The 15,755-nt window shown below is 42.0% G+C and overlaps 1 protein-coding gene across 1 annotated transcript in view; it reads left to right on the top strand.

Moving 5' to 3' along the window:
* LOC146208427 (sodium-coupled monocarboxylate transporter 1-like) overlaps nt 1-5,702 on the top strand; it is a 36,145-nt gene extending 30,443 nt beyond the window's left edge. The window contains exons 12-14 of the mRNA XM_084578494.1: nt 1,470-1,642; nt 5,486-5,589; nt 5,677-5,702. Of these exons, the coding sequence (XP_084434620.1) occupies nt 1,470-1,642; nt 5,486-5,589; nt 5,677-5,702 (303 nt within the window). The remainder of the gene's footprint in view (nt 1-1,469; nt 1,643-5,485; nt 5,590-5,676) is intronic.
* Nucleotides 5,703-15,755: the final 10,053 nt, after the last annotated feature.

The following is a 15,755-nucleotide window of genomic DNA, read 5'->3' as shown; positions in this document are numbered from 1 at the left end:
GTGCACTGACAGCTATTTTAGGCCAATCTGAACTTCATAGTAAGCTGTCCGCTCTACCCGAGTACCGAATTTTGCGTTGTCTCTACATATGAAACGCAGGGCCATAGCCCAAATACGTTCCTTAAGGGTCACCCCAGTGTTTTGTTATAGGCTTACTTGGCTACGGCCCACCACAGTTTTAATTGTATCCGAGAGTGTTCTATTACACATTATCCAATCTTCTATGATACTTTTTTCTAAAGAAATGCTGTACTATTCCCCACTTTTTGAGGACAATGTTAGCCACACGAACACGTATTTATGTCACCGAAAGCAACCAACACGTGCAAGATTGTTGCACACAAAGCGTGCGTCTTTTGATAAACATTGCAGTTTACAACTGCAAGCTTGGCAAAAGCGGCGAACGTCGTAATAAGGGAGAACTCTTATTCCAGGGTAGTTTCCTGCGGTCATTCTAGTACCAAAGTGACTGTAAGGCAATTGTCCTTTGCGCACATGCAACATGAAATCACAATACATCACGGAAGTACCGAAAAATATGTCGTGGCTGTTCTATTTCTTCAAACAGCATGAATATGCTGTGAGACCTCCAATAAATTCCGCTGACGCACCTCTCTACCACATGCGGTAGACCCTGATTTCTGCGAGATAATTATTAAAGTGCCTAACTTAATTTGCACAAAAATAGTCACTTTCGACATGCCTCAAAATGTTTTTTTAATGTAGCATCCTTCGCATTAGAAAGTGTAATTTGTGCGATACCGTAAAACTGGTAGAAGAGCTACAAAGATAAACTGAAGCGGCATAGCAATGAGGCTCAATGCCAAAGTAGATGGTAAAGGTAAGTGTCTTAGTTCATAGGAGGTGCCATTATTTCCTGCCACGCCCACCACTACACCTAAGACCGACACCAAAAATACACGCAGTAAACATATACGCAGTATGAATGGTAGCCTGTAAATCCATGGCTGATTGCTATATGGATATTATGCAGTGAAGAGCGCATTCGTTTTAAAAACTTTTCGATTATTTTTAGATGTTTTTTAGTGGGTTAAAATAAGAAATATCTGCACTTCGTCTTGTCTATCACATAGCCCCATATTTGGAGATTCTTTCATGGCGAGAGCTCTTTGTGGGACACTCTGCGACTGCTGACACGTAAAATCGCTCCTTACGTTCCTGAGGGAATCATTGGGGAGAGAATTTAGAAAGCGAAAGGGGATGACAATGTTGTCGCCATTGGCTCCGTTCCGCAAGGCTGAAATATGCATGATGGAAGTGAGAAGGAGATCGTAGGACTGTATAGCCTTGACACGGGGAAACAGTGCGTTGATAGAAACTACTAGAGCCCACAGAAAGCTGCTTTCAGGCCTGCAGCAGCGTGGCACAAATTTTACAGGGCTTAGCAAATAAGGAAGAAACCCTCTGAATTCTTTTTCTAAGCAGCAGCATATTGCAAAATTCTGCAGGGCGCTGGAATTGTGACACTCGTGATGGTGGCCTATCAGCTGGGACATATGGCATACCGGCTCCAGACAGGCGCCCGAGCAGAGAGGGTGCCTGTCAGCCTCGACTACTGCCCCGAGAATACTACATATCGAGTGTTGGGGTCAAACATGACTCTGAGTGGTTCTTTCGAAAGGTGGGTGCTTACAAAAATCTCTCTTGGGTACAATCTGCAGGCACTTTAGACAAAGTGCAAGTGTTAGTCTGCAGCACAGAATTTTCTAACACTACGATCGATAGTGCATTGATTTTGCTTTTTAAGAACGGGAGGAAACTTTTCAACGTTTGTATACTTGAATGGCTGCCTAAGCGTCTGCTATTCATTGTCGACTTTACGGGTGCCGAAGCCCGTCAAGAGGTCATTGCGAACTGCTTTTTTTTTCGTCACCCGCGCTTTTTGTACGACAAAAGCGGACTAAACATTCATTTATAAAAGGGCCTACCGTGTTTTTTAGTGCACCTGAGGGTCTGTCGTGAAACTACTATAAGAAATTGAAATTTATTTAGAGACGCCACACAATTAACACTTATATGAAACCTTCAATTTAATTTTCAGAGCAGATAGCTACAAGCCAGTGATCGCATAGCATGAAGTTTGATTTTCTCGGCTTGTACCAATGATGCATCTCTATTTGGTGGTTTATATCGAGAGACACCTGCATTTTGGAGCGCAGCTCTTTGGCGCCAATTCCTGCGTTTCGCGAGGCTGCCGTCGGCCCTGTCCCTTGTAATCAGGCTTTGCATTGGGCATGCTCGCGCCGCCGCGGAGGGCTGACCGAGCGGTGCAGGAAAGTGTCTGCCGAAATCGCCATGCTCCCGGCATAAAAGTAGATTCTGCTTAGAACGCCGGTGAACTTTGATGCGTTCAATGGAACGCTGGTTGTGTTTGATGCAATGTTCAGTGGCCCGCATCGCCTGAGCCGAAAGGCACAGCCGCCGTCGTTCGTCACTGCTAACAGTCTGCTTATATAAATAGTTTTTCTCTCCCAGTTCTTTCTAAGCCATGAGCGAGGGAACCGGTGCAAGTCCTTCGTCTACTGCTGCGTATACAGTTACTCCGCCTAGTGCCATCACCGCCTTTCCTGATGTAGCCCAGGCCCCATATTCGCTTAGATCAAAAACTGTTAGTGGAGTGTTTATTGAATGAATATTTGTGAAAAATAAAAAAGTTGTCTGTAATTGTACATACATGTCTGGCTCGAATTTTTTGCCTCAGTCTATCGAAAAGTTGAAAAATATGTTGAGCTGCGCTCAAATTACGCATTAGGAAGCGACGGAATTTTTTTTTTATTTCCTCTGCCCTGGAGCGCTAGGTAAAGCTGCGATATTAACTCTTACATGCATTTATTGCTAAGTGAGATATAATACAGGGCATAAAAAGCTTGCCCAAATTATGGTCATTGAAGCATGTACAGCAATGTCATCTAATCAGAACGGCAGCGTCAGTGACGAGGTTTTCGACAACGTTAAAACAGCGGTATCATGCAATGCGACGATCCTTTTTAGCGCTCACAAAGAAACATTTGAAGGGGGTTTTTATTCAGTTTGGTGGCATGCTTAGGCAACTCGCTAAGCTTTTCGTCTTAAAGGTTGATGTTAGCATATTGAAACCCTGTGTTTAACGATAGTGGTTAGCGTGTCGCGTCTGTGTACACAGAGTTTTGGTTGTGACGGGTAAAAATATGGGTACTTTGAGCAGCGTTAATGATAAAGTTTAGAGACAATGAACACGAACGCGAGCGCTGTTCTATTCGTCTAGGTGCACCAGTCTGCGCAATTTCCGGTGCGGAACACGCGATTATAGCAGCGTTAGCCTTACGGCTGACAAGTGCTTGCTTTCTGGAGGTGATTCCTAGGGGTTTAAAGATTTTCGGCGTTTCTGACGTCTGTGTAAATTAGCCATCAGGTTATAGAAAATTGATTGTCAGAGTCTGCTTCATCACAAATTTTTTCTTCCTGCTGAGCTTACAGCAAAATTTTCCCTAACGGCTCGGGAAAATTCGAGAACAATTAAGGGAATGCGTGTCTCTTTTGGCTAGCATATGTGTTGGCTTAGAAGCAGGACTCCGGCGACTGTGCCGCTTGAGTCTTAGCTGACGACACGACCGTACAAACAACGTCCACAAATGTCCTGTATCCACCACTATGATGAAAAATGTTACTTCGGCCGTTCACGTAAGAAAGCAACTCAGCACAGAGAGCGAAAGACTTTGGCAGATGTGTCATAATTGCACAGCATAAATGTATCACTAGTGTGCATACTTTTGGTTTGAAAAAAAAATGCCATCATGTCATTGGTTCTTAGGACAATGACATTGTTCAAACACTCATAAATTCAGTCTCCGGGTCCTCACAATTTCTTCAATATTGCACGCTAGGGGTCGACACCACTCGCCGACCCACACTTTCTGCGCCTCAAGACATCAGCCTGAAGGCTTTCACCTTAACATTTCACCATGCCCATGTCAAGAGATATAAAAGTTATCCACTTACATAATCTTAGCAACGGCCTTTGAAAGACTAGAGGTCTAAAAGTTGTCCATTTACATTATCATACCTGCGGCTTTTGAAAGAACGAATCATTTATTAATGAACACCACAGCGCTCTTATATTAGGCAGAAGCATCGCATTATAATTGGCATAACTATGTAACGAAATCATCCACAACTGGTGAATATTCATGCGCATGCATCTAATATAAAGGAAATCACCGCGCGAAGAAACTGAAGAGAGAAATAAAGTATGTCATACAAAAAAGAGGTACACAGAACCCTGTCTAACGTAAGATACTAGTTGATAGTGTTTGACAAAACTGTGCGGCCGTAATCGAACTCAATTTCAGATTTTGTAATGCTCAGAAAATCGACGGCGCTGGCCTTTCCTCAGCTATACGTTATGACGCAGATGTCGCCCATTAATGCAGAGCTGTCTTTGTTATCACGTTTTTATTTGCGTCTGTTCTGCAGTAGTTATGTTGAGCTGAGAGCCCTCCTCTATCCAAAAAGCTACTCTCTCTGCCATCCAAATGAATGTTTCATCAACGAAAGGATACATATTAACTTAATTATCACTCGAGCAGAACGCGAAGGTAGGCGTTTTCTGTAGCTTCTGCGACAATTTGTAGACAAATTGGGTTAGTCCTGTGTCTTGCTTCCTTCATCTTTGTTATTTTCTACTCCTGTGCCCACCGTACGAACCTCTCGAATTTCGGTGTAAGCATTTTGCAGCAAATTTTAACTCGGTTCCTTATTTACAGCTGTACATATGCAGCTCTTGAGGTATTTCAATCAACCGAATTAATTTCACGCGTGAAAAATTTAATCTCCCATAGATGGACGTGCGAAAACCCTTCAGCTGCCTTAAAATTTTGCTAAGGGGGAATCTTGAGCATTTCTAAGGAAGTGAGCTCATACGTTTACAGACAATGGTGTAGATGACAGGGTTTAGCATTATAAAGCTACTTAGTCAATGAGGACACTAAACGTTGCCTTCACCAAAAGCAGCTACCGCGGCTGGTATCGAAGCCCCATCCTTGGATCAGCAGTCCAGCGTCTTAACCACTTTGTCACTGCGGCGGTGAAGTTTAAAGCTGAATACACATTTTCCGAAATACATTAGTTTCAGCTACATATACAATCACGGTACCTTACACTCCAGCCGTAGTTGATTAGTCGCAGCTTTACGTTTTCTGGTGAAATATAAAATGGGCACATATTTGAGAGCCCTGAAACTCTCATCATGTGTTAAAGACAAACCTCTGTACATACACCTATGTCTGACGGTACACGAGAACGTTTCGTTCCTCTTAACAGTAGACACGAGCGTCTCACATGTAGGGGCGCTTTGCAGCTTACAGGGTGTAGATCTAACCTGCAAATTCAGTTCACGTGTACAACAACACCCGAACACCCGAAGCCAGCTTTTGTGCTCTGTGTTACATTATAGAGAATATTCTAATCAATTTTTTTCTTTTTGCAGGTCACAGAGCAGCATTCCATTTCTGAGTATTTCACCATTTTGGGGAAGTTTGTTCAGTGGAATTGTCACATATGCCGGTGGAATAACACTGAGCTATCTCATGGGCACGTATTCCTTATTTTGTTTCCTCGTGCGTGAGAGAAGTTGTCAATTTGTTATGTTGATAATATTCCAAATGCAACTTCGTCCAGTTGATTACACGTTCCTATTCCTGTGAATCACGTCCCCGTGTTCTCAGTTCTTAAAATGTTTTCAGTATATTGTTTGTACAGTTGTAGAATAGAATATATAATGTGGGAATTGAGGAGATAGGAAGAGCTCTTGCAAAAAAATAACGCTACGTGGCGTAAAAGCCTATGTGGGCCAGACATGACGGTGCGTAAATGACTGTGCGTCTGAACATGCACGATCTTTAAAAGAACAGGGAGGTGCGTAGCTTGCGTAGCATTGTGCTTAATGCTTCGTGTGTCACCGAGTGGCAGGACAGAGGCTAGGGGGAAAACATAGTTGAACTGCAAGAACTGTGAGCCACGGCTTAACGAGATAGAGGTTCTGGACAGGAGAAAAGTGATGGGAGGCTTTGGAAGCCTTTCGCATAAAAAAAAAGCTGGGAAAAGAGTGTGTGAGTAAAAGTTCCGTAAGCCTTTTCAAAACATAGATGTCATGTCTTGAAAGATTTCGTTGATGCCAAGTACGTGTTCTTTCAATCTCAGCATGCCTTGTCTTTTCTATATATTTGCTGCCTTGGCAGTTAATAACGCCAGATGAAGTTATCGCTTCTTCTGTGTGAGACTTGTGTGCAAGTCTCTGTTTGGCGCTATTGCTTTATCCCATAAATGTATAATTGTTTGTTCGTTTTAATACTTGCTGACAAAAAACAAGCAATAATAGCAAATAAACAATGACAAATATAGACCTTGAAAAATTTTGAAGTTTGGACACATTAATAATTTGAAGACGAGCTAGGAAAAAAAGCGAAAAAATTGCATCACATTGCTACGATGTTATAAGTATTTGAAATTTTGTTAAAGCTTGAAGAAAACATTTGTCGCTAATAGGAATAAAAATCTCCGAGAACATTTTTCCTGCAATGACTCATACATACAAGAAGACCCATTTTGAACAGGAGAGCAATATTCAATGTTCTTCCTTTTTGAAAATTTCCATATGCTTAATAGTTTCGATGTCATTCTAGGCAGGTCGCAAAATGCGCAAATATGCGGCGTCTTAGAGCCCCTCAAAAATAAATTTGAAGTCTTGACCAAATAAATAACCACCTTCTTGGCAGGTGGGAGAGAGCTGCCTGCGGTTGGCAAATCCAAGCTGACGAGCAGCCTAGTTATCCCTTTCTGGCAACGACTGGGATGTCTGTCATCTAAGCAACAAGCCATGGTATGTACTTTTCTGCTTGATTCTTTTCTAACGGCTAACTAGTCTGACGTTAGGTTCAAACGTATGAACTCTTTTGGGTAGAATTCACGCTCGCTCGTTGTCGGACATATATTGTGCTGCACTCTCTTTAAGCATGTGCAGAAATCGTCTTAACACATCCTACACAGTGAAATCAATGCTGAACAATGCCGCAGCCTTTTGTGTCTTTTTCCGAAGTTTACATTGATAGCATGCAATGTATTATACAAACTATTATTCGCCCAGTTATACAGAAAAGCACTGTATCAAGCAGACATAATTATGGTGTAAAAGGCTGCAACAAGAATTTGGGATGCCTTTTGTACGACGTGTTTCGAAGCTGCCTATACAGCATTCCAACATTGATTGAGACTACCGCAACAATATTTCTTTCTTGCAGTCATCTCGGCAAGACGCCACAAAACATCTCCATGTTGCTGAAACCAATGAACAAGTGCCATTGAACGACGAAGCCTTTTTCTGAACGGTGAAACCAAATTTTCATGGACCAATTTCATATGTGCAGAGTGGCTGTGGACGGGTGTTGGATTTTGCAAGAGAACTGCGGTGCAGCGCGACAGCAAGAAAACGACAGCACATGCGCACACTATTAACTGCCGCTTTGTTGTATTATATATCCATCACAGTTACATATCGTCGCTATTTTCGTAGGTCCCAAAGGTTTACAAGTTATCTGGAGTGACCAAGCATTGGATGTTGGACCCTCCAGCGCCCGCGCGCAGAAGAAGAAGAGAGTTTAAAGGACATGCGTTTTCCTTTCATAGAAATTTTGCAACACTGAATAGAAACACCTTCTTTTCTTCACACACTGATTTTAAAAAATACTGAGTTTTTTTCTTTTAATTGAATTTTTAAAACATCAACAGATGTGTAAGAGATGCTTGTGGCCTTACAATTATAGTGAAAACTGGCCCCGGAGATCCGAAACACAGCAACTGCATGCATGCAAGTCACCTGCGAGTAGTGGGCTCCTGTAGCCTCTGGAACCCAGAAGTTATACCTTATATGCCTTAAAGCCTCGTCTGATTTATTTGTTCTGTTACCTGAAGTATTTGTATATTTTTCATTCTAATGGATCAAAGCGCAAGGACATGGAACAAGAATGCGTTATTTTGTCCGCTATTTTTGATAATCCTCCACTGTATTCAACATGATTACTCATGTCTTATATAGTCGTGAGTAGTCTGGAGCTCTCTTCATTTATTTGTTACACACTTTTGTAAGTCTGCTACAAATAGCATTTCCGCGCTCATGTATTAGAATTTCATTTTAAATTGCTGGTATCAAACGTAGCTGTATGGAAAAAAAAGTAATGCACGAATGACATTTCTGCTCGCGAATCCACATGGCGAACAATCCAACCTGCTATATATCCATAAATTACAGGCACGCCAATTTTTGAACGGGTCGCTGTTTCCGAGCAAACTTTCTTTAGTGTCGTCCGACTGCACCATAAAATCAATATATTCGCAGATCTCACTCAGTACGCTTTCAGGTTTGTGCTATTCACATGCGAAAAATACAGCCTTTATTTTCTGTGAAATACCAACTACGCCAAGCGAGCACATAAAAATTAAAGGCACAATTTGGTACTCAATGAAACATTAAAGTAATTCCATCGATGTGTCTTGATGCGGTAGAAAAAATATATACAATTTATATATGTGGTGTGGTGTGGTGTTCATTTCTCCCGTCTCCCAGTGTGGTTCGATAGTGCAAAGTAAGACACGCCACGAAAGGAAGAATAAGCGGCTCTAGTCTCACCTATCAAAAAGTTCATGTTTTACATTTAATTAGAATTACAGATACATTAGAAGATACATTTAATTAGAATAGTCTAATTAGTAAAATGAGCAAGCACGTTTTATCCGTCCTGTTTGGTAAAGTGTCCTCGCACTAATGAAGTTAATCAACCATCAATGCCAAATGCGCATCCTTATGCTTTTTCTTAGTGTCCATCCGGTGTGCGGAGGCGCTAAGCACCTATTATACGCTCTCTGAGTCAACAAGTCGTGTAGAAATTTCATTTTAAGGAAATAGCTTCTTTGGAACAGTCTATGCCAAACGGCAAAACAGGCCCGGCTATGAGGAGGACTGGGCCGCGAAAATAGACATCAGATGAATACGGCTGTATTTCAAATCCGATGTGCTGTACCCGGTCTTTTTTAAGATTGGTAACATCACGCACAACCTAGCCGTTCGCTACGCACCATGAATAATACGTATGTAAATTTGTTTTAAAGTAGCATCCACCCTTGTGCGCGAGAGCGAAAGAAATTGATATACATCGACACTGAACATGGTCTAGTGGCTTGTACCACCTACCTGGGTTTGGAAAACATTTTCTGTGATCTTTATGTACTGCTTCAGACGTCAGAGGTTTGATAGACTAGAGTGCGTCTGCAAGATGTGTAACTGGGTAACCTGGCTCTCACCATATAGTGGCCTGTGGGACAAATTCTCACCTCTGCGGCAACGTTTCTCACAACACGGTTAAATATTTCCTCAGCTTCTAGGAATTCTCTACTTTGGATCTGGGGATTGTCTGCATATCTGCTAAATTTTACATCATTTTTTGTTGTCAATATATTGGTTGTAAGCAGATTTTAGGTATCTTATACTGGCGCTTAATAACCATGTTTCTTTTTCAGCATGGTACAGGTTCAGCCTATGGCGAGCAGTCATATTGCGTTTATAAGTTTTTGGGTAATATCACGCAAGACCAATTAGCAAATTATTTTAAATTTCAAACCTCAAATGTTTTTGCAGTTGCCCGTAAGGATACATACACCTCTTCTATGCAGCATTCATTGGGCAAAATTTCGCTTTGGATAGGTGAAGCCACTATACCAGCTGCTTATCAGAAAAAAAAAAAAAAACGAAAAAAAAATCACCTTTAATGCTTGATACCATGCTTCACATATGTTATCGCCATGACTAACCACGCGGGTTGCTTAGATGAACAAATTTTTCTGCGAACACTACATTAATGGCCAGCTGTAGTATGCGAGCTATATACGAGTTGTATCTGAGAGCTCGTACCGCTCCGCAGGTGGCGAAGAACTGGCGTCAAAGCGAAGACGCGGACTTTTATATGCCAACCATAGTTGCAGATGGTTAAAAAAAAAAAATGTCCAGCTGCGAAACGTAACGTACAGCTGAAGTTTCTTTGTGTGACATAGTATATAGAAAGAACCCCATGCTATGGAGGTTGACTTTTGTATGTTTATTAAAGCTATTTCTCGCCCATCTTGGTTCATAAGAAAAATCAGAGCTTGGTGCGGTAAAACTGCTCAACCCAGAGGCTTTCCCGTACCATATGCCAATAGCGACGGTAACAAGCTGATATGCTCCTCTTAGTCATTCTGAGAATGACAGCAATATTTATTAAAGTAGACGCAACCAGGAAAATTATCACTATAACATAAATATATTTTCTTAGAGCTAAGTGCTGACACCAGAAGATCCTGAACGCTCCTTCTAAAGGGAGATATTTTCAAGCACATGGTGGTATCCTTTATTCCCCAGCAAATGGGAATGCTATTACCGGTTTCCTCCCCCTGTGGTCGAAAACAGGATTTAGTTGACAGAAAAAAAAAACCAAACAAAAGTGCATGCTTTCAGTTTCTATTAATTTTTGTAGTAATTCTAGACAATTTTTTTTATTCTCACGCCGCTATGGCGTCAGAGTAGGAAACCATTGCTAGCACTGTGCTTGTTTTGTGTGCTGTTACTGTAAACATAAAACATTATATCTACGTCTTTTAGTCATGTACAGAGGACATACGTTAAAGAGAAAATCTTTCTAGAATACAGAGTGAGTTGCATTAGAGAGTAGTCCGTGCTGGTTGATATAATTTGGGGATATATTCATAAAAGAATATTTAACGCCAAAACAGAGTTCATGCTAAAAAATACGATTGTTTGGCCTCTTTTCCTGCTTTTGTTTGTGTCAGCTCTGAATCGCTTGACTAAAATTTTATCATCGAATCGCAGACAGGACTGAATAGTAAACGAGCTCTTGGATTCCTTCTTGTAGCCATTTTGATCCGCTGAGAAAATAAGGTACATCAGCAGGGTCAATCTCAATCCCCTCTGTTCAGCCACAATTCAGGAAGCTCAAGCAGTCCAGCAGGGGGAGCATCATGACTGCCACGTTTATATGCTCTCAAACGGAACACTACAAAAAAGCCAACTAAACATGTGTAGCATAGTGCGGCAACCGATAGCATTGGCTTCCCTCTCGGTCTTGTATTTCACAATGCCGAAAACTACCCCACCTTGGTAGTGGTGTGGGTAAGGCGTCTCTGCTGAGGGATATGGGATCGAGAGTCGACAGCAGCAGCCGCTTTTCAGTGGAGATAAAATCAATGCGTCCGTGTTCTGTGCTATGTAAGTGCACGTTAAAGAATCCCAAGTGGTCAAAATTGCCGCAGCCCTCCGCTATGGCCGCTCTCATAGCCTGAGGGACTGCAAGAGGAGAAGACCTAACGGTTTCTAATGTACTCGTAAGGTTCTTATTCCTCGCTCAATGAGAACTTCTGATTTTCACACCTGTTCCTTTCTGCACACATGGATTTCAGTTTGCCCCTTATTTACGCCCGAAAGCAATTTGGAAACTTTTATCCCTCTACGGAGTTCATGCCAAAGGCCAATTCTTCAAAGTTTTTTGATTATGCTATGAATCATATTATTTTGCAGTATAGACATCGCTCTCGTCATTTAGCCCCATTTGTTTCAGAAGCCTAAAATAATAACCAAAATTCTTGTATTTTTTTCTCCTATCATGTCTCCCAAAACCGAAAGTCTTTTTCAGGGGATGTAACTCGCTGGGAGTACTGCAATTCACCACTATAATGTAACGATCCCAAAATATGCAAATAAGCACATTACAATTGGTCACGTATGCAAATTGTATACGCTACACTTACGTCGGCATAAAAAGCCATGTAGGTAGTGGTTATTTAAAATGAAAGACTGCGAGAAAACTAGTAACCTGAGCTAAGGAATAATAATACGGATGGCACCAAAATTATACATTATGGGATCTTTATTTACTTTGTTCCGTAACTGTACTGCAGAAACCTGTGTTCAATTCACATAGTTTCTCGCTAAAATTGTGACGTAAATTAAAATGAGCACGTAAACAAGTGACTGCCCAATTGTCTCAACGCCATTTACAAGAAAGAAAATATCCGGCGTGTGTGAGTGACGCAATGACTACATCAATAAAAATGTGCAGTGACTGCTGGTCGCCCAGAGTGCACAAACAACTCACTGTGCTAAAGGCTTGTTTTTTTCGGCCTCAAATTTTACACAGGGAGTGTGATCTTATGTTTAATTACTTATTTAACAGTTGGGTTAGTTTAGCTGAAGTACTTACGTCCTGCGGCTGTAATCGTCTACCAAGTCGGTGTCGTCTCATCAGCGACCAGAATCAAATAACAAATTCTCGCCACTGTGCATTGTGCTGATGTCGGCGCCTTGCATCTATGAACGAAAGACTTCACTGCATATGCTGCCTCCACGGCATCACCACCGCCACCACCACCACCATCATCATCATCATCATCATCAGCCTGACTATACCCACTGCAGGGCGAATGCTTCTCTCATATTTCTGCAATTAACCCGGTTCTGTGTTAGCTGCATCCACTTGACCCCTGCAAACTTCTTAACCTCATCTGCCCACCTGACTTTCTGCCGCCCCTGCTACGCTATTCTTCCCTTGGAATCCAGTTTGTTACCCTAAGCGATCATCGGTTATCCTCTCTTCGCACTACATGTCCTGCCCATGCTGATTTCTTCTTCTTGCTCTTCTTCTTCTTCTCCACGACATATTTATTTATTACCTAGGATGGGCGCAAGAGGATGCCAGCAGTACTGCTTATACAAAGGCTTTTGTTGCGAAAGCTGCACTGCAATAGGTTTTCAAGCCTTTGGCGTGGCAACGTGGCACCATGGTGGACAAAGTAGAAGAGGACGAAGAGGAAGAAGAAGAAGAAAAGGAGATAAAAACAATTGCGGGGGTTTAAGATTGGCTTGAACCTAGTGATAGAGTCAAAGCTGTGAGTTTTGTAGCGAATTTTTCCGCGCACGCCTAGATTTAATGCGCTGCCGCCACAACGTTCGACAAACCTTATGTCCTAGCAACTCACTGTTGTCGTTCGCCTCTACCAACTACCTAGTTATCTGTCTTCTTTTTCTTCCTCTTGTTCTGCTTCCTCTTCATTTCCTTTTCCTTCTTCTTTTATGTTTTCTTTTTCTTCTTTTTCTCCTTTCTTTCTTGTTTTTGTCTTCTTTCTCTTCTTTGTTGTCTTCTTCATCATCTTTTTCTTCTACTACAATTAGCTGCCAAGGTGACACGGGGCCATACCGACGGCTTCAATTGTACCATTCTCTAGGCCAGTTTCCACAAAATTCCTTTTTTCTTTTTCTGTTGCTATTTAGACAATCCAATTTCTTTACCTTACACTTCACTGTAGAGCCCTTTACTTGCCTCAGACCAGGCAGCAGACCAGTTAGCTTTAATTGGTAAATGTGGCCTGAGAAATGCTCAGTGGTTTACGGCAATTACATGAGTTTTCCTACGCATATAAAGTGGTTGCCGTGCAAGGCCCGGAAAGATTACATCGAAGGAGAAACGAGAATTTGTTTTTTTTTTCGCGTTTAAACTGCGCTTGTATGTCCCGTAGATTTAATATACCTCCCCAGAAATTATTCAGGGGATAATATGATTCGAGCAATAATTTCATTAGTATAGTTTCTTATACGAGGAGTGTATTCGGTACGTGTAAGAAGTCCATACAAGAAAATTTCTGGGTCTGTCCTGAAATTAATGAGCCTTGTCTCAGCGTTGCGCGTATAAGCGCGATTGCTAAATCTCTTTCGTAAGATGGTGGGGGACCACTCAGCTACACAATATTACGAGTGCAGCTGGCATAGAAAGGTTGAAATAACTGGACCGGCTTGAGAGTGTACCCTTGCTTCATATCTGCGTCGAGGAAACTGGAGCGAACGTTTGAACAGCGATCTGTGTTCTGAATGTTTGCATTAAACTGAAGAAGTCGCCTACGGAGACACTCGTCTTGGTAAAGCCAGTGATGATATGTACTGACTGCGGCGGTTAAAATTATACAAAGCTTTTATAGACACCCGTGAGGACCCCGTTAATCATTGTGTGCGTGTTTTAGAGAAACTGGACCTACGTGTAAGTGTCCTCATGCCTGACAGTCGATTCTCTAACTTTTATAATATAATACGCATTCGCGATTCGCTGTCAGTCAAACCCGCACAGAAATGTCGGCGTCCGTTGCCGTCGTCGACGAACCGTTGCTGAGCTCGACGTTTTCACAGCCGTGTGTAAATGTTTTGTGTCATTTGAACAGTCTCACTTAGAGCATGGTGTCATTACCCTGATCATTACGAGTTCCTCGGTAGGCGACATCTTAAATTGCAAAGATTTACCGCGTATTACTATTCCGGAGTTCGCTCTGGTTTCCAAGACGCAGCTTGAGAGTGAGTGAAAAAATATTTATTGTCCAACAAACAAGGCGTCTTCCCCCCGCCTCCCGGCACTCAGCATGGTGGTAGGGGAGGAGGGGTGAAGCCACCTAGACGCAGGCCGGGAGGCGTTTCCTAGCGGCGTCTTCGTCCAGTCGGATGAGTAGGAGCTGAAGCTCTGGTGTCTGGACTTCGTAGCAGGGTCTTCCAGGTTTTTTATTATGTGTGTGATACTGCTTCCCACGAGTATGGGGGAATTTCCAAATTAAGTGTGGAGCAACACTTTATACCTGCAGCTTATACGGTCATCCAATCCACAAGGCTCAAACCCGTCCATTCTCTTTGCCTATTCGAAGCTAACTGAAGTGTTCCTATTGTGAAGTTGAAGGATTCCACACCGCCCCCCAAAACTGGTTTCTCGACCGGCCTCGTATACGAGGTACGCAGCGGAGAGTCTCATTCCTTTTAGGGCAGTTCCTATTTTTCTCCGGAAATCTAACTGCCTGTTTTAGGTCGTTAAGAGCCTACAAAAGAAAATGAACTATTATCAGAGAGTAGTTAATAAATAATTGTTTAGTTCCCTTCCTATATTTATCAGCACTTAGATAAATGCAAATGTTAGGAATAATGGACGCGTTATACGAAAGAGGCTGCACTTTCCGAGATATTTTCTTTCCTAAAATGTGTACACTGGTAATATTTATTTAGAGTTTATTTGCTATACTTACAGCGCTGTGTTCAATGTGATTCTGTGTGAAAATATCAAGAGCACCAATCAAGACTCTCAGTGTGTGCACTCTAGGGAAGGTTGGAAGTGCACAGCATATCACCTACAAGTGCAGTGAATCTGCACTCCGAAGGTACAAAGGTTAATAATATTAAAGTGATCAATGCGTGTTGCCCTCTTGGTAGTCAAAGTGCGCAATATGAGGCTAGTCAGGTGCAGGCATGCCGCTCAGATATGCCGCTAGGTCCGGACGGCTTTGCGGTGGTGGCTGTTTCGTTGCCCGGCAATTATTCAGCAGGGTGCCAATGCACTGAGTTAGCAGTAGTGTTTGCCAAAATGTTCAAGATCACGATGGTATAATTGTAATCAAATATTCTTTTTCGATAGTAACGCAAATGGTTAGTAGCGATTTCGGTAAAAAATAGTTTGCTGAATCAAAACAGAACCCTTGAACCATTGTATATTAACATTTTCAGCAAAAGTATCAGAAGGAAACAATTATTTCTGCCGCCTTACACAAAACTTTCAGTTTTGCATACATAGGTATCCATGCATTTTTTATATTTGAATTGAATGCTTAATCAGAATATTACGTATAAACGCTATGAT

The sequence above is a fragment of the Amblyomma maculatum genome, chromosome 1 (assembly GCF_055883805.1).
Source record: "Amblyomma maculatum isolate TAMU_Amacu chromosome 1, ASM5588380v1, whole genome shotgun sequence".
Lineage (NCBI taxonomy): Eukaryota > Metazoa > Arthropoda > Arachnida > Ixodida > Ixodidae > Amblyomma > Amblyomma maculatum.
This window is presented reverse-complemented; position numbering and strand designations above follow the sequence as displayed.